The 27,253-nt window shown below is 36.5% G+C and overlaps 1 protein-coding gene across 1 annotated transcript in view; it reads left to right on the plus strand.

Annotated features, from left to right (window-relative positions):
- LOC134804147 (protein nervous wreck) overlaps nt 1-27,253 on the plus strand; it is a 91,966-nt gene that overhangs the window by 14,844 nt on the left and 49,869 nt on the right. The window contains exons 2-5 of the mRNA XM_063777092.1: nt 1,047-1,190; nt 21,458-21,543; nt 24,597-24,741; nt 26,923-27,059. Coding sequence (XP_063633162.1) covers nt 1,047-1,190; nt 21,458-21,543; nt 24,597-24,741; nt 26,923-27,059 — 512 coding nt within the window. The remainder of the gene's footprint in view (nt 1-1,046; nt 1,191-21,457; nt 21,544-24,596; nt 24,742-26,922; nt 27,060-27,253) is intronic.

A 27,253-nucleotide genomic window follows, 5' to 3' on the forward strand; every position in this document is an offset into this window, starting at 1 on the left:
ACATTATAATAAAATTTTTCGCTTGCACGGGACTCAAAATAAGCACTCGAAGAAATATAAAACTTTGATGTTTTGTTGTACAAATAACTATTAGGTAATCGTCCCTCAAAAAAAGGCGAGCTTCAAAAATCTGATTCGCATTGTTAGCAGCTCGGTACGTCAAAGGCCCTCGGACCGCTGTTATTTTTTACACTGTGGTGCTGTTTTGATGCGCAATTAGTTTTTTTGCTGTGCAATTCGGTTTTAGGTTAGGTTGGTATTTTTTTGCTGATCGTTTAAATAGCACTCATTTTAAGTTATGTGACTGCGGCCTTGAAGATCAAACTACCCAGCACATTGTAGAACGGTGCCCAAAGAGACGTTTCCAGGACGGTCCGGAGGACCTCTACACCTATCTGACACCTGATGCGATCGAATGAATGGCTGCGTAGCCTGGATGTCGACTTATAATTAGCTATACTAGTAGCATGTTTATATTGCCTACAATATTAATACGCCATACGCTTAAATAAATTTTAATATAGGATTTTTAGGGTTCCGTACCCAAAGGGTAAAAACGGGACCCTATTACTAAGACTCCGCTGTCCATCCGTCCGTCCGTGCGTCCGTCCGTCCGTCAGTCCGTCTGTCACCAGGCTGTATCTCATGAACTGTGAAATTTTTACAGATGATGTATTTCTGTTGCCGCTATACCAACAAATACAAAAAAGTACGGAACCCTCGGTGGGCGAGTCCGACTCGCACTCGCACTTGTCTGGTTCCTTCTGAAAGTACTTAACGTGCGCCATTGATAACATAACCTGACACAGTAGAGGTCTCGAAGAGTATTTTTGATATGGAGTGGTATAAGAACATTTCACATATTGATTTGTTAACCACCGTATTCATATTGGTACGGGGCTAAATTTTACTCGAGTGTAATATTCAAAGTGACTAACTACTATAACGTGTAACAATTCGTGTCACACCGGCGCCGATTGTCACAAGGCGCCCATACTATTAGCTGAATAAATCATCGCCAAACCTAACGAGCGGTCCTTTTCCAGAGTAACTACACCAAGTTCCTGAAGAACTTGCACACGGAGCAGATAGCCAAGCTCCACGCCAAGAACCAGCACGAATGTGACCTGTTGGAGGATCTCCGGACCTACACCATCAAACGGTCGGCCATTGAGAAAAGCTACTCCGAGGTACGTATCTTGGTCATTGATTGCCATGCTTAATTCTGGAAATAAAACTAGAGTCCGTCTATGCACCGACTTAAACACGGCGCGATTCGGGAAATGAATTAGAGATTAACTAGATACGATATAGTAAAGATATGTGACGTCCCACGGGTAAACGTACCTTATGGCGGTTGGCGCTTACGCTATTATTAACGCCACTCCAATATTATTGCGGCGCCATGCGACGTAGGCGCCAGCCGCCATAAGATACTTTTTGCCGTGGAACGTCACATATCCTTACTATTTCATATCTAGTGAATCTCTAATTCATTTCCCGAATCGATTCGCGATCCCGAATTTCATGTCGTCATGAACGTCATATTTTTTTATGCAAATTTCTATGAAGAAACTGCTGTTAGGTATAGAGTCAGCACTCTTTCCTTACTTATATTTCTCTATGTATCAAACTGACATAAATTCGTGTGTTCGAACTAAGGTTCGAACTGGCCTGTAGCTGAAGAGCGTAATTTCAAGCCAGCGTTTCGATTCAGGCGTTATGTTTCGTTCGACATTGAAACTACATAGTAACTATGTATGTACTAAGTAAAGGTGTATGACGTTAAACGTGTTCTGTCTTTAATGCATGGTGTCCGGTATGGTAGAACATACAAATGCCAGTGGCTACGTCAACAAATTGTCAAGTTACCTCTAGAATGTATTGATTCGATTATTACTTAAAGATTAGTCAAGGTATATCGATATCGCTATATCGATTGTGCTTTAAGTAGGCGTTGGATGACAAACGGAATGAGAAGTCACTTACAGATTCTTAGCGTCAAAATTTACGAGCACTTACTTTTTAACTATCGTAAAGTACGATTATCGAAGGTTCAATCAGCTAAGTACTTCATTAAACAAATACTTAATATGCATGTTTATCCTTTACAAGGAAATTAAATCATGATAACTGTTTTTTTTGGCGAAGTCTGTGTGACACACCTATTTGTCTCGCATAAAGAACTAGGATAACTACTTATAGACGTCCGACTAGAGCAGCGGTCGGCAACTCGCAGCCCGCGGGCCGCATGCGGCCCGCCTGTGAACCTGTCACTTGCGGCCCGCGAGCCTCCCAGGCTACTTTGTATGTAATATTGACAAACGACAATGTCAGATAAAGTCATAAATATTAACAAAGTACGGCCCGCGTCAACTTCGTTAACTACTATGTGGCCCTTGGCTGCTAAAAGGTTGCCGACCGCTGGACTAGAGCACCAAAATCACCCCGCGTGTATTGTGTCGCGAGCTTAGAGCATTTAATAACTGGAGTGGCCATTAAGAGCTTACCTCTCTGCCGAAAAACTTGCACAATTGTGCAAACTTTTGTATGGACTGACATGGCTATTTGTATGTTACGTACTAGGGATGTACCGAGTCGGGAAAGCCGACTATCCGGCCACATTTGTAGTCGGCGATTAGTCGGCGACTAGTCGGCAAAAATGGCCGATTAGTCGGCACTTTATTAGTGAAAGAAAAACAGAAAAAAAAGGAATCAACAGTCAATATTTACCATATGTTTTATGTTTATTTTACTAAAATACCTATTCAGGGTGCATACGAAAACTTTTGTTCATATAATTGACCGTTTGATCGTTATCGTATGTTGGTGGGCTGGTGTTTTCCTCTACAGGTCGATCTCAACTGATTCTCGTGTAATTTCATGTGCAAGTTCGATAGTAATTTTTTTATTAGAGTCTGGCTAGCCAAAAATTGTTGACAGATATTTCGTTGTTGTATCACCAATTGTCTATGATTTAAAAAAAAAGCTAAAAGTCAGTTGTCAATTTATGTCATTCATTCAAATTGTTTGCGGTTTATAAGGGGTTTATTTTAAATAATATTAATAATGTCTATACTGAGTGAGGTTCGCAAAGTATTATTTAAGCTCGTAAATAATTACGACAATGTGCGAAGTCGACGTGTAGCGTTGTATAACGAAAAACTGCAATGTTTACAACTCCTAAAGAAATGTAAACAAATTCGGAGGTTGGTGCTCTATAAATATTTTGATACTTAGCTTTTAGCATATTTGGCATAGTACTTATGTATTTTTTTGGTGATGGATTAATATTACGGTATTATCGAGCTAGATCTTATTTACACTACATTTCATTTTTCGCCTTGTTACAATGGTATATGGTGAGAAAGTGTTAACATATGTGTTTATCGTTGACTGTACTTTACATAGTGGTAGAAATTATGTGAGCTGACTTTGAGGGCACGTCAACGTATATTTAACTTATATCCTTAGGTACCTTACATGTGCACAGAAATAAAAAATATTTTCTAGTATCAAAACTATAATTCCTACTACACAAAGTGTGACCAGCCCAAGATTTTTTGAATTTCCCGCCAAACATTTGTGTAATATTTCAGTAGCCAGACTCTATTATTCAGTTTTTGTTTTTTTAACGGTGGAGCTATGAGGAACTATTAATGTTATTGCAAAATTTAGAGACTTTAGTCAGGGCACGTTGCTCGTAAAGACGCTGACCACAGGGGATAGGTTCTTAACTGGCGACTACGTACGGGAAATAGAGCCTTGGATATACCTCCTACAAGCTGTACTGACGGTCTGCTCGGGATTGCAAAATAAAAGAACTAAAAACAGAAATTGAACGAGGATTCTTGTGATAGGTCTTTGAACCTGTAGAGAACACCTGTTGGCCAACCGAAATTATGATGAATAGCGCAGCCAAAGGAGCAAAACTATTGTTTTTCACCTGAACTTATACGAAACTAATGATCTGGCCGACTAGCCGACTAGTCGGCCGACTAATCGGCCATTCAAGCGCCGATTAGTCGGCTAGTCGGCCAAATCAATAGTCGGTACATCACTATTACGTACAAATCATGTAGAAATACCAATTTGACGTCTCCTCCCCCGCAAATATCGGCAGAATGTTTCGTAAAGAAACAGACAGCGATGACATCTCCAGTTACTAAATGCTCTAAGGTCGCGAGCCTAGTCAATGGATTTAATATTTTGTCCTCCGATGCAACCGCACATTTTACGAGTACCTACAAAAGTAGCTAATATTTTTTTAGTCCGTAGAATATTACAAATAAATGTATTCATCATTAGAGTAGGTACATACGTCTAGTTATGCGTCCGAGTCTATTTTTCATGATCAGCTTAGGCTGTTTTTATATTAAAGCTAAGCTACTCCTACCTTACATTTACTTACAAATCGGCCAAGCTGAGCTATAAAGCTGTCATTGTAAACGTAGCTCATAGCGCAGCTGAGATCTGTAGAAGCAGCTTTAATTCTCGTGTACGCCGTGTACGGTCGAGATCACAAAAGCCAACGTTCCAATAATACTCGTATATTTGCACGAGTTTATTGTCAGTGTCTTAGGGCCACTTGCACCATCCTACTAACCCGGGGTTAACCCGTTAAACCATTAACCCAGTGTCAAATTGTACTGGTAACCATGGCAACTACTGGCTTAACCGGTTAACCCCGGGTTAGTGGGATGGTGCAAGTGGCGCTTAGGGTGGTAATCCACCTATCCAATTTCTTTGTCCAATGAACGTGTATTGCGTCTCACATTTTGCTTAATGAGAGAGTGAGACGCAATGACATTGGACAAAGAAATTGGAGAGTTGGAATACCACCCTTAGAGGCGAGCAAATGTAATTTTTAGAACGTTGGCTTGTAAAGATGTTTTTGAACTCGACTGTACACGAGTTATCGTAATATATAGTTTTACGTACGGTATCGCAACTCGAAGGGTGTTAATCACTTCGCCTTTGAGGAATGAATCGTGTAAGCATCATCGAATGCCGTGCCTACTCGTATGCAAGCATCATATTAAATATCTCTTCGAGTACTTACTTGTTTTGCGAATATTGTATGACATAGTCGTATGCGAGTTTTAAATTCTACTATGATTATATTATAAATATTTTATTCTATAATCGCCGCGAAACTCTTACCGTGTACATGAGCTTTTACCAGGAAAGTTCCACGAAGGATATAGCGAGTTTCATTACATGGCGGTTTTTGATCGGTCGTTTGAATTGGACGTAACCAACAGTCCGCAATGTAACTAAAATCGCATGCGAGTTCGCGCGCCGTTAAATCAGCCCTTAGGGATGTCGTAATGCCGCTATCGGATGAAATTCTCAGTAGCTAAGTGTGATGCTTGTTTAGACCACTCGCGCTCACACCTCAAAGTTAGGCAACGCTACTCAGGAAAGCACCCTCTAAGTGTTGCACATACCTGACGACAGGAAATAGATGTGAAATTGAATAGTTTATATTTGTTCGTGCTGTAACCGTGTTACTGCGTGGTAGTAGGTAACAGGGTCAGGAAACCGGGCGTAGGCACGACCGCACTTCCTTTCACGATTATTACTTTTATGTGTACTCGATAGAGCTGTATAAATAGATTTTCACCACACCAGTTCGAAAAGGCTTACTTTGCACTTCAAAAACTGATAGCAAAGTTGCATTTTATTCAAATGTGAGGCATAGTAATCAAATGCAAATTTTGAGTTGTTTTCTTATGTTTGCTGGTAGAATTGGATGATAAATATTTAATAACATTCATTTGGATTTGATTTGGTTTGATTTTGTTTGATATTACAATTATTACATTTAATATTTGCTTCGGCTTGGTGTGGTGAAAAATTTTGTGTTTCACTCGGGGCCAAATTTTGTTTAACCCTCGTGCTTTGAAACCCTCGCAACGATTCCATTTTTCGAACCACTCACTACGCTCGTGTTTCAATTTTGGAATCTTTCGCTTGCTCGGGTATCAATATTAGCACGAGCGGTTAAACAACAACTTTGCCCCCTTGTAAAACAAATAACTATTATACTTATCAGGCGGCTAGAAAACACCAATCAAAACTCAAATAACGTATGTAAATAGTCATGCGACTTTTATCTTTTCATTTGGCATTTAAGTATGTAATTGGCATTTTAGTAATATTAGTTAATCATGTAATTTAGATTAAGGCGACGGTAGCGGTGGGTAAAATTTCAGATTCTGTCAATTTACCCCATTTCACACACAAGCGCACTTCACGCACACTACCTCACTTTACTGGGACAGGTCAGTGACCCATCATGTTTTTTTAAGATTGGACTTTTAGTTTAGTATTGACCACTAGCCTCCTTTGAGGGTAAAAGCATTCCATTTAAAGATGAAAGAGAAACAATGCATTTAATCTTGCTTTCCTTGTCTGTTCATGTCACACGTGACGTACCTATTTAATTCATTTGATTGTTGACTGTTTTACTACCTACTATTGCTTTGTCGAGATACGCGTTTTGTACAATTAAAGCGAATAAAACAAGATGTCATTAAGTCAGATGTAAAATGTTATTTACTACTCTATACGGTTTTTCATAAGGTGCAAAATCCATTCAATAGGAATTTAAATAAATAAAGTTTCAGCAGGGTGGCAATTCCATTTTGGCGGATAAAGCGAAACAGAATAGTTCTATCGAACCTGCTTACAAATTTTCACGAGAATCAGTTGAGAAATGTGATCTGCAAAGGAGAACATACAAAAGCATTTTTGCCCAAGCTGAAACGGAGACCTTTGCTAACGCTCGGCCAATGATGGTTTAGGTACACCTATAAAAAATGATTGTCCCTGCTGTAATTTTAATATCTTTATATTTCAACCGGTATAGTTTTACCTTCAAAAATAATCGGTATCCCTAAACAATAGCGGTACCTTACTACTTATACGTTCACGAAATCGGTATCTGCATAACTTGATTGTTAGTAAACTAACCTGGAAAATAATCTCAAAATCACCGAAACATTTATGTACAGTCACCTGCAATAATATGTTACGTCATTAGCGCTAACTTTGCCTCCAGGGAAACTTTGCCCAAAACGACAATTTTAAACAAATTCGTTAATGTAGAAAAATTGATAATAGTTATGGCCACCCTGCTGGTTTTAGTAGAAAATTGGTTATATTTCTGACAAAGTATATGCCAAACTTGTGCATAACTTGACTTGGGAATTTTGAGTTTGAGCGAGTTGTCTAATATAGGGTATATTTCGGCGGGCAAAAAATTGATAAATAATGAATGCAAGTAGAAAAAATTGAGAACCCTTTGACAAATATTTCCGGGTTTCAGTTATAACACATGAAGCATAGATTATGTCTATTGAGATTTAAACTAATAAGGCCTAAATACACAAAAGTTTTAGCGGTGGGCAAAGTAATCCGGTAATTTGGCATCCATACCAACATTGCCCACCACCAAAAACGGATTAGGGTTGTCACTTTCATCTAATTTACCCAACTTCGCAAGTAAAAGAAGGTTATGTTTGTACACTAAAATAAGTTTATAAATATATACTGTATTTAATTTGTCTTATTATCCTTTATTTAGATGTTTTATCCCGTTAACGAATGATAACACAACAAAAAACATATTTTTGGTCATTAAACTATTGTAACAGATTTTCTCAAAAGTGACAACCCTAGCCTTTGTAAAATGCTTAGGCGAGCCTTATTTGGAAATGGCCAAAAACGGGTAGGCAACATTGCCCAGCAAATTTATTTAAAAGTTTTTACACTTATCGCTAAGTTATTAACAGGGAATGGTAGGATTGCCCAAAACCTTTAAGTGATCCTTAGACATCATCATCATATATACGAGCTGTATTTGAATACCAAATTGACGTGGGCAATGTTGGCGAAAACCCCGGATATTTTTTTATTTGCCCGCCCTCTAAAACGCAAAAAAATGGGTAAAAACACGATAAAAAAATGTTTTCTTCACATAAACTGATGCGTTTGATCACAATGGACGTGCTGAGCAAAAAAAAGTCATATGATGTGATTATTTTTGAGAAATTCGTGTTTAAAAAAAAGCGGGCAAAGTTGATGATAATGAGTAATGACGGTACCTACTCTTCGAAGGTCGCAAAAATATGTGACATGCTCTTATGGTTCTACAAAAAAGATCGTGTCAGATATTTTTGTGGCCTTCGTTGTGTAACATAAATTGCAGGTGACTGTACATTTGGAATAATTTCATTTATTTAGTTTCAACGAAAGTTTCAAGTTTAGTACGAAAATACTTCAGATATGCAATATGCACAAAATGTAGACCTAATCGAAATAAAACATTGCTTTTTATAGTAAATTTATAAAACATTCGATACATAGGTATAAGTACATAACAATAACCAGGCCACAACGCTATTGGCCTGTAAGCTTCATCTCGGTCCCCAAAGCCGCAAAAACTTGCTAGTACTTAGTGCTGGTCTAGCCTTTATTTTTTCTTGAAGATTTTCAGAGAACAGCACGTACACGCATTATACATATAGACGGAACGAACGGCATAATCATAATAATGTATTCGTCGCAATCCATGGTATTACAGATCTAGTTACAAGACTTTCAGGTATTACTTATACGAATTACATAACTCTTCCTGTTAATAGGCAATATTTTAATATAAAAGTTCTATAATATAATACAAGATTACAGTTGTCATCAAAATTCATTGACATACAGAAGTCAAATACGTTTTTAAAATGACGCAAAATGATACCAGCATAATAAAAATTGATCCCAATCAGTAAAGATGAGTCTTTAAACTTTTTTCATTTTAAGCGAGTTTTGAAGGAAGATAATACTTAAATTCGACTGTAATCGTATTTTTTAAGATAGTTTACTGCGGTTTTCAACAATAATGACCCGTAAATAACAGCAAATGAAATTTAAATGAGACGTGAGCTGATATTTATGTACCCTATTTTTTGAAATACATTTTATCTACTGGTATGCTTTCTCGTGTGCGTATATGATTTAATGTCAATATAATTGTCAAAAGCAAGAAAATCAAGCTGTCATTTTCATTTGAAGAAGTACACGTGTGCTCCGGTGTAGCCCCAACGGGCATCTGACTTGAAGAAGAATTTTGAGTGATGTCGTCAATATATGGAAATTGTTCGAAAGTTTACATTTGAGATTGAATTTCTGTGTTGTCTTTGTGAGTAAAAATATAAATCGATAATAAATTGGTAGCTGAATTATCTAGCTTCCAAAATCATACAATAATTCAATTACTGTCAAAGACAAAATTGTTTTGCTTCTGTCTCAAACGGAACTCCATATTTTGATTTTTTGATACTTTTAGTGTCGATTTGTAGAGAATAACAGCAAATTAAAAATATAATGGCATAAAGAGTCGGTACACGGTTTCTTCGTGAATAAATTTACGTGTAATTTAATGCAATTATCAAACATTTATTGAACAAATTGTAACATGTCAGAGGCTCCTTCCATGTTAACATTATATGTGAACATAGTATTGTTCTATTTTTAAGTCGGTTAAATTTCCAATATTGTGTCCCACGGTAATTTAAGTATTTATATTTCTTCTCATATCTCAAGTGGGCCATTTCGTCTGAAATTCTAGAAACAAAGTTTGGAGGGCCTAGTAATTTATAGTAAACCAATATATTAAGATATCTATTCATAAAATAATTTGAACTTTATTTCAATGTCATAAAGCTTTTGTAGTATAAAAATCTGTTAAAGATCAGGTTGGTTTCTTATGTTTCAAGTGCGTAGACTCGTATTTCACACGTCGTCGTAAAAATGAATGAATAATGTTTGTTTTGGTTAAAATATTCTATGCAAATTTGAACCATATTATAAAGAATTAAGAAAGGGCGGAGCTCTACAATATGTGCTCATATAGAAAACAAAGGTGGTTAGAATAAAAAAAACTGTAATGTCAATCCCATAGGCGTAAAGATATAGTTTAAACCACACCCAAAAGTAGGTCAATTTGGACCTTATTTTAATTAAGAAATAAGGTGTAATTAGTGAAAGGACTGTACGAAATTATGAAATTCAGTATTGGTTATGGGGAAACCAATGACGTACAAGGAAGTGGGAAATAGCAGGGATGACGGGATCTAAGGTAGGGATCAATAGAGTCCCTTACGGGATCACTCTTCGTTGCCTTCCGCAAACCGTCGGACGTCGGTTCTCTAGCTAGGTCTATCTAGGTTACCTATATTGTGTCCTGACCTGGACTTTGCTAGTTTCTCATGATGCTGGTAGAGTTTGGATTGGAGCATAATGTAGTGTAATTTGTTGTGGGGTTTTACTTGAATAACTTTAAAGAAGTACATTTAAAATGTGTTAATTTTAGTGTGTTTAATTATTTCAGTGCTGTTTATTGATTTGTGGTTCAGACAAGTGCTAGTATTTAATATTGTACTAGTAAAGTTTAAATTATAAATCAATAGACTTATTAATATTGTAAAGTTAGTATTGTTCATAGTGGTTTTGTAATTTTTAGTGAATTTTAATTATTTATTGATTTGTGCTCAGACAAGCGCTAGTGTGTGAGAACATACTAAGTGAAGTTTAAGTTATAAATCAATAGTCTTAAAGATTGTAAAGTCGAGTTGTTTCCAATGAAAATTAATTAGTTTGTGTTTTAATTGTGTTTAATATATTTAGTGTTTTGGCCTGGTTTATTTTAGTGATATTAAGCACTGAAATGAACTTGGTTGGAATACTCTATATATTAATTTTAATTTAGTTTAGTGAGTTGTTTCGTTCATACTTATGGGTTAGAGAGAACTAGTTCCGATCCAACATAGTGTTGGGGGGTTAGTAAGTTGTGCAGGTAACCTAACGGTGGCAACTACAGCGCAGATTACTAACTTGCGGTGTTTTTGATAAAACCCAGGTGGGGACCTGGCAGTTCCTGCATTTATTAAGACAGGGTCACCCCCTAGGATCTGGAAGATTTGGGTTGTCATCTAGACTTCTTAAAGAAGCCAGATTCTAGTCCAATTATCCCGTATCTATATACTTATATATTCACTTTTATATTACCCCTTTCCGGCCTTACTTCTGCTGTCCCAATCCACTGTGTGGAAGTATGGCTAGCACACGAGGAATAGGGTCTAGACTAAATCGAGCTTCCTCACTCGTCTTAGTTAGCTATAGCATAGAAATTACTCATTGCACATCGAGTAATTACGCGGGTAAATTAAATGTGCATCCCGGGATGCTAGTTTTCAAATATATCGGTAGAATAGTTGGATAGATTAGCTGTTAGGTTAGGGTTTTTATTTATCAGGTCTAGGGCTTTTGTAGGATTGATCTAGATTTATAATTTTTAATATATCAAAGCCATTCGATATTTACAGTAGGTAGCTAGGTTCCTTTCAATACATATATGGCTATTTTTATTGCATTTGTTGTTCTTAATTATGGGTTTATTGGTTAAATTCAAAATAGCGGTAGCTAGGATGTAGTGTGGGGTTAGGGATTGTTAGGATTTTATTACATATATTTATTTATGACTTATTGACAAACTTGACATATTGACTTATGACATGACTGTATATATTTGTTCCCTTGCAACGCTACTGGTAGAAATATATTGTGGGAAAAACTAAAATAAATAACCACAATATAATGTAGTATTGTAGAATCAATTTGCTTACAAATAAATATTTGTTTTGCCTGTCCCTTGGCAGTTTGTATGACGATTACATTCTGTTTTCTGCAGATTATCTGTGATTTTCACACTTGACCTTAAAAATACGGGGTCATATATTATTGAAATTATATCAATGAGTGATTTGTCCAGGCTAGATCGAGGCAGATGCAAGATCCGTGGTTTATTTTGGTCCGAAAGTGTGATTCAAAATGACTACAATTATAGTTTGGTTAATATTACTTCATTGATTACTAAAATGTATTACAAAATTGCAGAGTTCTGAAGAATTAGAGTGGATCAAATACTGCTGCTCTACTACCAGTAATTTGTCGGGTTAAATTGTCCCTTTGAATATATTATTCCTGCCATTAATGATAGAAATGAAGATTGAGCTGGTAAAGTACATATTACACAGTGCTCAGAAATACCTATTAAAAATAAAATAAAATAAAATAGGTATAATTTAGCCTAGAGACCTGACTCCATCCGGGCGTGACTGTAGATAAGTAAGTTTGTACGTACTATAATAGTAAAAATATAAAAAAATTTGCCATGACGTTAATATAATTATTTTCCTTTAGCTAGCTAGGTTAGCAAGCAAATATATAAAAGGAAAATATAAAGTACAAACAAAAAGGACTTTCTACTTTCATGGTAACTGGTCACGGTAGGGCTCGGTGGGAGATAATTTAAAAAAATATATAATTTATTATTTATTCATCAAATTCACTTACTGATTACAATATATTTCTGATTTATATGAATAAGATATTCTTACAATTTGTTATAAATTTGCAATAATTTTTTTTTTACATTTGACAGACTTTACTTACACTGTCATACTACTGACAATTTAACTATGACATTCTACAGACTTATTTGATTTTGACATACTTACTATTGACTTATTGATTACATCTTATTATAGACTTAAACTGATTAAGTCAAACATTACTATAACTTGCAATGACATATTTTACTCTGACATAATTCACGGTTTAATAATTATTTAACAATATTATAGGATTTATAGGCGTATAATTCATAACTCTTTCCTATTATGCGAAAAGGATTTCGGTTACTATTAACGGTTACGACGAAGGGTCCTACATAAACACTAAACGATCATTTGGCCAATCTACTGATCCAATTCAAGATATTAACTTATTTAATTAGAATTTATTCAGGTTATTTGCATTATTTTATAATAATTAGTAAAGGTAATTACGGTTTGCGGTATTTTAAAGATTATTTAAAATTTTAGATTTTCTTATTGGAATTTTTAGTATTTTAGGCAAGTCTAGGTTTAGCTAAGTAGGGTAAATTAGGGTTAGTTGAGGAGAGAGGTGGGGGGTGTTACAAAATTATGGTTACAAAGTGAGGTCTAAATCGAAAACGTCATATACCGGCCCCTTAAGGTACTATCGTTGCATCATTTCGACGTTAAACGTACGTTTGGCGAACCTAATATTAAGTTTAAAATGTACCATGCATATCTGAAAAAAAAAAGTCTATGTACGATGGTCATATTGGGTAGGCAACTAGGCACCATGAGCGGTTAAAGTGCTAATAAAAATAACAACGCGCTTTGACAATAGATAAAGGCCACTGGATTTAAGCTGAAGAGGTAGGTAATAGACAGAAAGACAGATAGACAGAGTTACTATTGCATTTATAATATGGATTAATAAGGATATGGGGAACCTGGGGCCCATTTCTTGAACCATATTAGGCTAATATTATTAGTATGTTGTCATGGAAACCCATACGATTTTACAGTTTGTGGACTACTATATTACTTACTATATTAGTCTAATACCGTTCGAGAAATGGGCCCCAGAGTTCACATTTACAAACAGCAATTATTAGCTATAGTTCGTTTTTTTTAGCATTAGAAAGAATGTAAGCGATCTTGACATGTCTTTTAATTGAAAAACGCGTTTTAAACATCAGTAACTATTACTTATGAAATCAGAAAAATATAAATTATCGTATTAGATTCAAAATTGTTACATATTTGCCGTGACTTAGGTATTTATAAAACGTGTTTTTCAATAAAAAGACACATCAAGATTGTTTACCTTATTTCTAATGCTAAAAAACGAACTATAGGTCGTTCTCACAATTAAGAAAAGCGACAACGTTTTAGGAATAACATAAAAGCAATTGAAGGAAAAATATTACTTGTTGGGTGATGTGTATTACTCATTACTTTGATGAGGTCGCGACTAAAAATATTGTACCTACTATTAAAATTGTAGCAGTTTCTTTACTACATTAAGGATGACCCACGCTAGACCGGGCCGGGGCCAGGCCGGAGCTGGGCTTCGTTTTCTATGGAAAGCACCACGTGATCACCGATCAGCCGGGCCGTCATAGAAAATGACATGTCGGACGCCACGGCTCGGGCCCGGCCCGGTCTAGCGCGAGTTATCTTTAATTGCACTTTATCGAAGAAACGCCGAAAATGGGATAATTATGTTTGAATTTAAACGAGAATTGTGGGCGAAATAGCTGTTCTAGGTGCCTACCTGCTTATTTGGTTTGAATGGAATTGGTTTGGAGCTTTCAACCGGAAATATCGCACTAGATTCTCTGGCAGATGGTTAATCAATGCATTGAATTATTACATACTCTTATACATGAAAGGGTGGATCAACTTTCGTTTGTTGTTATTCTTTACCGTCAGCCAGGCGACAATCGTAGCAAAGTTTGTTTCAAAAAAGGTTAAGCGTAGCCAAAGTACATTTATACTTGTATTTGTTTGAATAAAGAATAAACATTTTACATACCTATTCAAAACTTTGTTCAAAATTTATTTCGTATACGTTATGTGTATAAAATAATGCTTTGTTTTCGTGACAGCACGATTTTTTCCGTTATCGTCACAATGTCACGGTTTATTTACTTAATTGCTTGTGTAAACTGTACTAATCGCGATTCGTCACCTAGTAAACCTATGATATTAGTCCTAAGGGATGGCACTACCTATGTAAATAAAATAGGTACCTGACGTTAAATACCGTAGGCACTATTAATGTTCATTTTTCTACTCCGTACCATTCCGTACTGTTTCTACTATATTGAAATATTATCAAGCCCTGTTTCATAACTTCATAGCTATTAAATTTCTCCGGAGATAAATTAAATAGAGAATGTTATGCCTTCATTTACTGCTTCTGTCAGAAAATTGATAATACTATATTAAAACGGTATTACTTAATAAAACAATTTTTTTTGCGCCCCTTCCCTATTGTTTAGCCAAGTCAAGCGTTGGCGCGAAAAGAGCAGTAGGGGTAAAAGACGGGGGCAGAGGGTGAGGTGTGAGTATTAATCTCATTAATTAGGCCTAGGTAGGAGCTGACGTCTAGACATGAGGAGGTAGAGCATCAGCATCCTGTTAATTGGCATCATACTCCCATGTATACATTTAATTAAAAAATACTTATAAAGAAAAAAAGGCATAGGCAAGGCTAATGGATTAAAATATTGAGGTAACCGTAAAGTACATTACAACAGTTTATAATTTGTGTGAGTGGTCAATTTTTTAAATATTTTATCACGAAGTAAAAAGTGTAAAAACAAGCAAAGATTGACGTTTATAAAAGTCAGACACCTCTTTGTCTTGCCGAGAATTTTATTCCTTGATAATAAAGAAGCCAGTCTTCATAGGTTTTATTCTGGAGAGGCTTCTGCGGCGAAGGTGCAGCTGTTTTTATTGCGTGGAAGCTATTATAGTCTGTCAAGCCATTTCCGTGAGTAGAAAAAAGCGGCAAGTTTAAAAAATTTAGGCGCACAGTGTTAACGAGCCATAGATAATTTGAATTTCGCGCCCTTTTCTACTGACAAAGTTGTTTGACCGGCATTAAATGAAATAATGCATAAATATCTGGGAGACTGTTTTCCCAGAGATAAATAAATAAATAAATAAAATAAATATTGGGGACATCTTACACAGATCAAACCTAGCCCCAAACTAAGCAAGGCTTGTACTATGGGTACTAGGCGACGATATACATACTTGTATAGATAAATACATACTTATATACATAGAAAACAACCATGACTCAGGAACAAATATTAGTGTTCATCACACAAATAAATGCCCTTACTGGGATTCGAACCCAGGACCATCGGCTTAGCAGACAGGGTCACTATCCACTAGACTAGACCGGGTAAGACTTAGCTAGATCGATTTATCGCCCCTGAAAACCTCCATATAGCAAATTTCATCGAAATCGTTAGAGCCGTTTCTGATATCCTCGAAATATACATATAAATAAACAAGAATTGCTCGTTTAAAGGTATCAGATATGTATCATCTACATCTATTCCTTGCTTTAGTTTTAATTAATAATAGGGTATTTTCCTACTAGTCAAATCAGTTACTTTTTTAGAACTGTCAAAACGATTTGCTAATAAGTATGGAATTTATATGAAACATTACATCGTGACGTCACGGTCAACTCCCCTACTTTTTATATTTCTATCCGATTTATTAAATAGAACTTGTGTTTAAAAATAACTCCTATCTGTGTTTTTCTAATAATTATCTGGTGCTTTATTTCATGCATGGTGTAAAATAATTTATTTTGAATACAGTATAATACCCTATTATCGCTTTCATATCCCGAGCTTGTCCGAAAATCGTTATCGACGCTTTTAAATTAATTAAATTCTAAGCTTTGAAGTAGGTAAATTAGATGTAAGCCGCAGTAAATTAGATGTAATCTGTATTCTGTAAAATAAGAATTTTTCATCAGTTTTTAAACACTGTCAACATTTTTGCATAAACAAGTTAGATGTTTCATTAATTTCTGTCTATTTCAAAAGAAATGGTGCCATACTGTCCATGACTGCTTTCAATTTGTTAGGTACTGTATCTTTAATTAAACACGCTGAAAACCTAAAAGACAAATAGAATATTAACCTATAAGATAAATAGAATTATCAACTGTGAACGCACAAAGCGGTAGACATTTTAATGTCTCATAATTGGTGCCGTTACCATAGTTTTAAACTTTCTAAGATGGCTGGGCGTCAATGTAAGTTAATTATTATTATTATTGTTTACTTTCTTTTGGGTAAAACTTGCACTCTCTCACTCTAATTACGCCTTAATTGGAGTAAAAGAGGAAGATGCCCGTTTGCGAATTTCGGTGTTCGCGGTAGGCCCTCAGGCACCTAACGCGGCCGTCACGTCGTAAACCATTTATCGGCATTCCCGAGGGTAAATAACTACAAAATTGCATTTTTATATGGGAAATAAAGCGCCGCCTGCGTTATTAATTAAAAAATAATTGCGTTTCTTATCGGCTTCTTCTCGGGTATCGTGTTCCGTATACCTACTCATGTTCATGTGCCGTCGGAATGATTTCATATGTGTAGTATTTTTATAACTTGAAGGGTAGGGTGGAAGAAGACGAGTATTCCATGATTTAGAATAAATCTGAAAAATGCTATCCAAAATAATACCGTGAGCCGATCTTTGAACTGAATTCCGTTCAAATAGAAAATTCTAGGCGTCGAAATGAAAGGAGATTGCATTTTGCACAATTTATTTACTTATAGATAATTTTATTTGCGGAAAAGGGAATGGAATTTCGATATTTTCAGCTTTGATCCAATGGAGTGCTCCATCAGGAGGTGTATTCTGATTGTTATGAATTTGATCTGCATTTATTAAGGATATGACCTGTCAGCATTAAAAGTGACGTTTCTGGTTGACACTGTGGTGTTCATCAATAAATAAGCAGATGCGCTGGCAACACCACAGTCCTCATCATGGCGGCGGCGGTTGTGGGCGCGCTGTGTGGACCGAATAATGGATTGTTTTATTTACCTACAAACAATAGAATTCCACTAAGAGTAAACTAGATTGATGAACACCACATGAAATACAAGGACAATTTGGACACTAATAGATCATATATATGCATAACAAATCCAGATCAAATTGATACCTTGTCATCAGTGTTATCAGAGTACGCCTCAGGGACCCCATTTAGTACACCACAATTTTCAAATTTTACAAAGTGTAAAGGATGGAAGGATGCAATTTGGCAAAAGACCGCTCATAATAAGGTTTAACAAGTGTAAATAGCTGAATATTGCAGATTTAAGGATGACTCACGTTAGACCGGACCGTGTCCGGGCCGGAGCTTCCGGCGCTTACTTTTCTATGAAATGACAGCTGGTCACGTGATGATTTCCATAGAAAACGATGCGCCAGAAGCTCCGGTCCGGACACGGCCCAGTCTAACGTGAGTCATCCTTAAATCTGCAATATTCAGCTATTTACACTTGTTAAACCTTATTATGAGCGGTCTTTTGCCAAATTGCGGCTTCATTTATAAAAAAACAGGCACAATATATCGCTTATGTAACGTTACTCTGAAAGTGGCAGAAATTTTATTTCTCGTTGACGTTTCTTCATGGCTTGGCTTAAAAATATTATTAACAATGTTTATTATTAGTAACAATTGGAGCCCTAGCATTTTAAGATGAACATCGTTAGAGAGACGATACTCTAACTAAACATACCTACTGGAGGAGGAAAAATTGTGTCGAGTCTTCTTTACCCTGGTTTTGGAAAGCACCTTTGCTAGCCCTGCGATTTCCTTATAATTAATAATTTTAATGTACTTACTACCTACTTACTTACTTAAAACGAATATTTCTTACTTATAGTAGTGTTTGGTCCGCATTATGTTGCCTACAACGCATCACATCCCAATAATAACATTTTCTCACAAAAATGTGCTGAAAACACTTCAGTTGCTTTTTATTCCGTTGAGTAATTTTAATATACTGTAACTATGTAGGTACTAGCCTAGCCTAGCCTAGCCACTCCTGAGAGGCGTCCGGGAGGCCAATCAACATATTTATATGTCAAATATTAAATGATCTTGTCAAAATTATTTCTAAATCATGTGATTTCGCTCGTACAGTCACCTGCAATAGTATGTTACTCTCCGAAGGCCGCAAAAATTTGTAACACGCTCTTATGGCTCTACAAATAAGATCGTGTCAGATATTTTTGCGACTTTTGTTGTGTAACATATTTTTGCAGGTGACTGGACTTCGTGCTTATGACATACTTACCAATGTGTGTAAATCCATAAATGCTCAAATCATATTTAGCGTTGCTAATTAATCATTTCATATTGCGCTGCTTGTAAATTGTTCATGGCCTCATGCGAAATTAGCAAGCGAATGAATTATTAACTAAAAGGAGCGGCCACACCGCCGCTCAAAACTTATTGACGCACCGTGTACGTAAACTATACTTACCTATGACACAACGCAACGCATGAATAAGACGCGTTACTGCGTATACGCTGCGTTAACTACGGGTGTGGTCGGTTCTTGACTTGTTACATTTTTAAAATAAAATTTTGATACTTCCTTTATTTAGTCCTCAGCCGGTATAGAAATTCCTTGAGTAACTAATAATTCGCCAGTTTTGTGTTGAAGGGCTTCCCTTAGCTATCGTTCAACGTTATCGTTCTATTTGCCTGTATTAGTAACCGTTTTCTGCCCGCGACTTTGTCTGCGTGGAATGGTGACGTTGATTGAAAAAGACTTCCCTAAAGAGGCCGACAGGTTACCAGGGGGCCGATTTTTGAAATTCGATCGCTCGATTTCGTCACTCGAAAATCGGTGGAAAACGGCGAAATGCTAATTTTTGAAATAAGAGCGATAGAAATTTGGAATCGAGTGGTATTGACCACTCGTTTTCAATTCTGTTAGTAGAATTTAAATGCATAGTAGTGGAGATATTATTTAATGAAATACACGAAATTGAGCGATCGAATTTCAAAAATCGGCCCCCAGTTCGCCGGACGATATCACCTTGTCAGTTGTTCGGAGCTGTCAAATTTTGCTTTTAACTGACAGGCTGATATCGTCCGGCGGACTATAACGGCGGACGATACTTATAGTAATCAGTGGGCCCCTTAATACCTATGTTCTTCTTCTGGACACAAACTCTCTATTAACCAAATTTCATGTATACGTCAGTTCAGTGGTTTCAACGTGAAAAGGCTCGGAGTAATTAACAATGGAGCCGCCATTAACAGGCGTTCCCCTCTGTCGAAAATAGGCGGCCAATGGTCAACCACATGTCAACCATATGTATGGACTGACGTTTATCTGACATGACGTACCTATACATTTGATGTGCCCCTCCCCCGCAAAAAACGGCAGACTATTTTGTACCGAAAATTTTAGACATGGCGTCTCCGTTGGTTATATCCTCTAAGTGAAAAGGTAACAGACGTATAGACAGAGTTACAGTCGATTTTATAATGTGAATAGGGATGTATGTACTTATGTACTTACACAATTTTATTGCCGTTGGTAAGTGGAGCAAAACGCCAGAGGGCAGCGGCAATAATCTAATATTCTATTATGTACGACGTTGTCACCCAGTCTGTTCGGATATAATGAAACTTATTATCCGGCAGTTTTAACTATCAGGGGCCGATTACATAACAAACTACAACTAATATTACAAGCGGAAGCTCCTTATTTAATAAGTGAAATTAGAAAAGGAGTTCCGCTTGTAATATTAGTTGTAGTTTGTTATGCAATCGGCCCCAGGTAGCCGTATCAATTATTACTTATAAGCGTTTCCGACTTTACAAGCCACGAACAATATAAGTACCTAAATAATAAATTACGAATCTGGAGGTCATTGTGACTTTAAATTAAAGCTTTCTTTTCGGAGTCAAAGTTGAGTCTCTGCATTAGATTTACCAGATTAGCTATAAATAAACCAGTAGCGGCCAGTTATAAAACAAGATCTTGATTTGATAGGTATTGACTTGATATTAGTATCAGCAAAGAGGGGTCCTATTATAGTAAATTTTGTAGTCACAGTAAATTTACTGCCATCTATCGACACACGATTAAAACTCAAAATGAAAATGTATACGACTATCAAAAACCTGTATATATACCGGGTGTGGCCTGTAACACGAGCAAAGAATTAAAACATAAATTGTACTCCTCAAACCGTGACACTTTTGTTCAACAACTTTTAATAATTATGAAGTATTTAGACTTCCTATTTTTCATACATAATAAATATTATCTTCAATGGACGCCATCGCCACGCCATATCATTGTGATTGACGTTTCTTGTCACGCCTTAAACATAACAAAATTCGCAATACATTGCGTCTTAGAATAAACTTGAAAGTGTATTAAAAATCAAACCATACGTTATTTTTAAAAGTCGCTGAACAAATGTTGGTCAGTATGAGGAGTACAGCCTACAGTAAAATTTTTTGCTCATGTTACAGGCCACACCCGGTATATGGATAATTGATTTTATTTTTTCTATATAATTTCGACCCATGTTCGACTGATATGAAACGGTGTCGTCAACGCCATCTAGCCGAGCATAGGTCAAAGGTGTGTGCGCCATCTATCCGAGAATGACTTTTTCTTGATTTCCGAGGCACGTTTTTTCCTTAGACTTTATTCATCATACGGAGTTAGGTACATATATATGTCTTTGGTATCAGCAAAGAGTATTTAGATTTCATATTCTCTTTGGTATCAGTGAGTGTCGCTCGCTCCAATAGACATATGCGATGCCGCTTTGTATATACCTTTAATAAAAACAAAATATATTGGAAGCCTTTACAGCGGCGGGTTAGGTTCTTTTAAACAAGCATCAGTTTTGTTTGCGTGAAGCTTGGGGTACCTATCGTACCTACTTACAAAACTTACAAACGCAACTTAATACAAAGTTTTTGTTCGCAGGCCTTGCTGAAAATATCTTCAGGGTATCTCAGTAAGAAGATCCCAAACATCCCGGACATCAAAGTCGACGGGGCGGAGGAAAAATGGTATTTAATATCTTTAGTTTGCACCAAACCGTCTGTCACCGTTAAAGCGTTCACTAAATTTAATGTATGGGAAATTTCATACTTCACTGCTGTTTGACGTTAATCATTGTTAAATGTGGTTGGTGCAACTGGGCCTTAGACCGTGACTACTGCCGATGCCGTTTGGTTTTGAATTAACCCCTTATTCATAAAACTTTATGGGCCTGCACGGATATGATGGTCATTCTTGTCTACGTGACAGCGAGATAAAACGGTATCCGTCACTTTCTATCCCACGGTGTTCAATAGTGACAGTTATTTTATCACGTGGATAAAGCCATCCATAATACGCCTGCTGATTTAGTTAAATTATGTTTTATCCCTTTCTTACAAATACATAAGTCAAGATGACGGATAAAGACAAACAAAAACAGACAAAAGCTGTAGCTCTATTCGTATCCATAATTAATTGCCATTTCCGCTCTTATGTTCAAAGTAGTTAAGGCAAAATTCTGTAAACTTTACAGTTGAGTTGATACAGTTTAAAAAAAACAAATAACAATTTTACCACGATAGACCGGGCAGGGGCCAGGCCGGAGCTCCCGGCACTTCGTTTTCTATGGAAATCACCACGTGATCACCGATCATCCATCATAGAAAATGACATGTCGGACGTCACGGCCCGGGCCGGGCCCGGTCTAGCGTGAGTCATCCTTTATGGTCATTTGTCAGGGCGCTGATCGAAATACGGTTTTATTTACCATGAAATACTAAAAAGAAATTTTACCTTGTTATGGATCAGTAATCAGTAGCGCGTAATTGAAACATCTAGAGTTGAGATCGGTAACGCATCTTTGATACCGTGAATTGCAAGCACAAATAGCCTAAAGGTCTCCTCTTACCTAAATAATGTTAATTTTAGTAGGATCACTGCTATCTTAACAATAAGACTTCTATTGCCTTGTTTCTTTCTTATTTGTTAAGAGTGGTCAATACTTCGTTTTTTTTAGCATTAGAAAAAAGGTAAACAATCTTGATGTGTCTTTTAAATTTAAAAACACGTTTTAAAAATAAGTCACGACAAATATGTAACAATTATGAATCTAATACGATCATTTATATTCTTCTGCTTTCATTAGTAATATATACTCGTAGTTACTGAATTTTAAAAAGTGTTTTTCAATTAACAAAAGACATGTCAATATCGTTTACCTTCTTTCTAATGCTAAAAAATAGGGTTTCTGGTTTCTCGGCCTTTTTTATTTCTCGAGGCACGGGAATTCTCGACTAGAATTTCTCGAGTTTCTCGAGTATCTCGAGAAATTTTGAACGTTTCAAAAAACACCTTGTCATTTTAAATTTTTTGCTTTGCTACAAATCAGACTCATAGGAGTCGTAAAGTTTGTATTTATAGTATGAATTTTCTCTAATGATTTTTACGCCTTAGACCCTAATCTGTTAAACAAAAGCCATTGTTTCTTTTGTGCGAGCGGTCAGCTCCCGTGTGGAGCGCGTGCCAAAGCAACAATGTCTTTAAAAAGCGACTGTATCGAAGTGGTTTAAAGTTTCAAATCTATGTCCATGTAACATGTTTTAGTAATGTATCTAAAACGATCGACCACCTCAATGTAGGCGAGCGCTCATATTATTACATAAATTTGAACCTTAAAACCACCACGAAACAGCCGCTTTTTAAACGATATTTTTGCTTTGGCACACGCTCTACACGGGAGCTGACCGCTCGCACAAAAGACGGAATGGCTTTTGTTTCACAGATTAGGGTCTTAGGCGTAAAAATCATTTGAGAAAATTCATACTATACCATAAATTGCACTTAATAATCGAAATTCAACAACAAGAAAACTAAAGGTGCATGCATGCCGGCGATGTGATATGCTATAGTGTATTTCTTTAGGTATTTCACAAAATGTAAACAAATCACAATACCTAAGGTATTTTTTTATCATCAAGATTTTCTAAGTAATATGAATACTTACATAGGTACTCAACGTAACAATGAAGTTGCTAATATTGTGGTATTTTGCTAATAATAATAATATATTGGGATGATTTGATTTATCAATAGTAATTAAGTTTTGCAATATTTGTTATTACAAGGCCCTATAATTCGTTTTTTTTAGTATTAGCAAAAAGATAAGCGATCTGACGTGTCTTTTTAATGAAAAACATTTTTGATAAATAAGTCACGGCAAATATGTAACATTAGCATAGGTATACGATCATTTATGTTGTTTTGCTTTCATAAGTAAAAGTTACTAAGTTTTTAAAATGAAATGAAATGAATTAAATGAAATGAAAATTTTTATTTCTGGCAACTAGTGGCCCATACATAAATACCTTAAAACTAGCATACATATTATTATAAAAATATATTTTGAGACTTTACTTTTTTTTTTAATCTTTTTTTTTAAGGGGTTTTGTCACGCAGTGACAATGTCACCCCAAGAGACTTTACTAAACACTACAAATCACATTATGGCTGCGATGCCTGCGATGCATTACGCAACCCCGCAATATCAGTTTTAAAGCGTTTTTCAATAAAAAAGACTCGTCCAGATTGTTGACCTTTTTTCTAATACCAAAAAAAAACGAAGTATAGTAATGAACCTAAAACGAGAAGAATTATTTAGACATTTGAGAGTAGTAGTTTAAAAGTTTCAAAACAGTATATAAAATCGGTTGAAGCCAGATCGATAGGGGAGGGATCAAGGCAGTTTTTTATTCAGTTGGTTGACTAATAAATGTTTTAAGTTTATTTAACTAGATTTATATAACTGGTTAAAGAAATACACTATAATATAGTCACATCACGTCTTTATACGCGTGTTTTGGTTACTTATCACATGAGATTTATTTCTCGAGTTCTCGAGGCATTGAGATTTTTTTTCCCGTCTCGACGAAGGACAAATTTCTCGAGATTTCTCGCCTGGAGAATTCTCGAGCAGAAATCCTACTATAAAACGAACTATATGAAGGGACCAATAATTATAGTTAGCAGTCACCCTAGATGTTATAACTTTTCTTTAATTTCAAGGTTGGCTTTTGTCAAACAGGAATATGTGGAACGTGTGGCGCACGGTGCTCGAGGAGAATGAGAAGCTGGCGCGCGCGCGCCTCGCCGCCGTCGAGGTGTTCCAGCAGCAGATCGCCGACGAGGCTAAAATGCTGCGCCAACACAAGATCAACGTCGCCAAGAAGGTTAGTTCCTTTCGAGTGGGTTTCAAATAGAGGATAGCTAAAGTCAAGATGTTAAGCTAGCACGAAATCCACGTCACCAAGAAAGTTTGTACACAATATATAGACCACGGAGTCTCCTGACGGCAAGGTGATCCAACAGCAGATCGCCGACGACACAAGGATTATAGGATGACTCACGTTAGACCGGACCGTGTCGGACCCGGAGCTAGCGGCGCATCGCTTTCTATGGAAAGCATCACGTGATCGCTTGTCATGTCATAGAAAAAAAGAAAAGTAAGCGCCGGAAGCTCCGAACCGGACACGGTCCGGTCTAACGTGAGTTGTCCTTTATATTTCGCAAATTGGTTACACTTCGGTTGGTATTAATACACCCTGTGTGAGAAAACTTCGGGAGCAATGTTAATATAATACTCGTACATAATGACGCGAGAGAACTACATAAATGAGACTAATCAATTGGTTCGTGAAAACCCAGATTTTATTTTTTCGTCTCAAGTACTTTATTTTACTTTTACAAGGTATTTTATTTTACTTTTTCAAATCAGAGAATTTGATACCGATTATGCCCTTAAAGGGATCATTAACTTTTTTGTTAGGTACATTCTCTGTTATGCATGTAATGTAACACTGTAAAATTACGAGAAATTAGTCAAGGGTAGGTAGTAGGTACACAGTAGTAGCGCGTAAGTCCCATTCCTATCCCTAGTTAAGATCACGAGTCACCACAAGTTAATTAAATTCGTTTCGCTCGGCTGCGGTTATAACATGAAAGTGACTTTATGCCCTGTAATAAATACCTTGCCAGTTCCTTTCTTAACTACAATTACACCGTCACCTGACGTGTCCCACACGGTAATAGAGCAGTTACACCTTCAATCACCTATTGTTACTAATTGTGGACCTTGTACCTACGGTCTCCTAGTTATTGGGGTCGTACTAATTACATTGGTACAAGTTGTAGGAGCTAGGATTCAAACCTATGACTATTTCTGGCCACTTATAGTTTTAATAATCATGCAGATAGGCATAAATAGACTAGGGATGTTGCGGATGCAGATTTTTTGACATCCGCGGATGCGAATGCGGATGTCAAGATTAGGTACTTAAAAATGTCAAATATTAGGTACATTTTTAGTAATTTTATTAAAAACAAACGAAACGTTTAGTATTTGAGCAAGACAAGAATATAAGTGCGTTATATTTAATAAACAGTAACTAGGCCGACTTTTCTGGATCTAGACGATTTCGTTAAGGTAATGACGAAATTACCTAGGACCGCCGCGAAGACGTTCCTGTATAGTTGAATTATCGAGAAGATGGAATTGCATTTGTAGTGGTTGTATGCTGATAGTACAAGAAACTAGAAAATTCAAATATAGAATGCCTGTAAACAAACAATACTACTACATATGCAATTCCACGCTCTCGATGATTCAACTATACCGACTTGTTCGACATCCGCATCCGCATAAGCTCCGCATCGATTTTATGCGGATGCGGATGCAGATGCGGATGTTGAAAATAATGCGGAAGTTCCGCGGTTGCGGATGCGGATGTGAATATTCGCAACATCCCTGAAATAGACTATACACAACTATTGTATTGGTCTAAATTGACATGTTTGCGTAGCATTGTCATTTATCTCCGTTTATGCAATGCATATTACAGTGATCTATTCGACGACGTCGCTGGTCTTGGCCGCTGTTTTGCCTCGTTGTTCAATTATTCTTATTGCTATCGGCAGTTAAGATTGACAAGATCGAATATGTCCGTCATATTATTATGACCAGTGTTCGTTAATTTTCCAGCAATTTTGGTGCAGCATTATTGGTTAAAAGCAAATCTGTATGCCCTACTCTAGGTGGAATAGATAATTAGGGTTAATAACAGTAATATTAGGTAACCTTAACCAATCCTCTCCCTAGCAAAAAATGATTAAGACAATAACTAACATACTTTAGTAATTTTATCACGAAATGTAAATGCCCTCCTGTACTAATCGGGCAATTCCGATTTTAATAATACTTAGACTGAAAGTTATATACCTTACTTATAGTAACAAAATATTTTATTACAACTTACCCAGAAATTTTAACACTAAGGCCACCAATGCTTCTGTTTGTGTACGAGTCTGTGTTATTACTATAACTGTAAAAAGTAAACCTAGTAATTTGTCTGCAGTGCACGGACTCCCTGGCGCAGGCACACAAGGAGCTGCAGCTCACGGTGATCGACGTCGACAAGACCAAGAAGCTGTATTTCGACGAGGAACACACGGCCCACGACGTCAGAGATAAAGCCAAAGACATCGAGGAGAAGTAAGTTCTTTTATGTTTAAGAGCCAGGAATATCGAGGAACAGCTGGGTAAAGGCCTCCTCCTTCTTCTTCGGTCTTGAGCAGTCTCCCAGTCAGCCGAAAATGTATAAATCTTGACTGTCCATATTTTTATCTATGACGTGGGACCTTGTGGGAGCCACGGATGTTTTTTAGCCCACAAGTGTCACGGCCGTC

This window comes from Cydia splendana, chromosome Z, assembly GCF_910591565.1.
Source record: "Cydia splendana chromosome Z, ilCydSple1.2, whole genome shotgun sequence".
Taxonomy (NCBI): Eukaryota; Metazoa; Arthropoda; class Insecta; order Lepidoptera; family Tortricidae; genus Cydia; species Cydia splendana.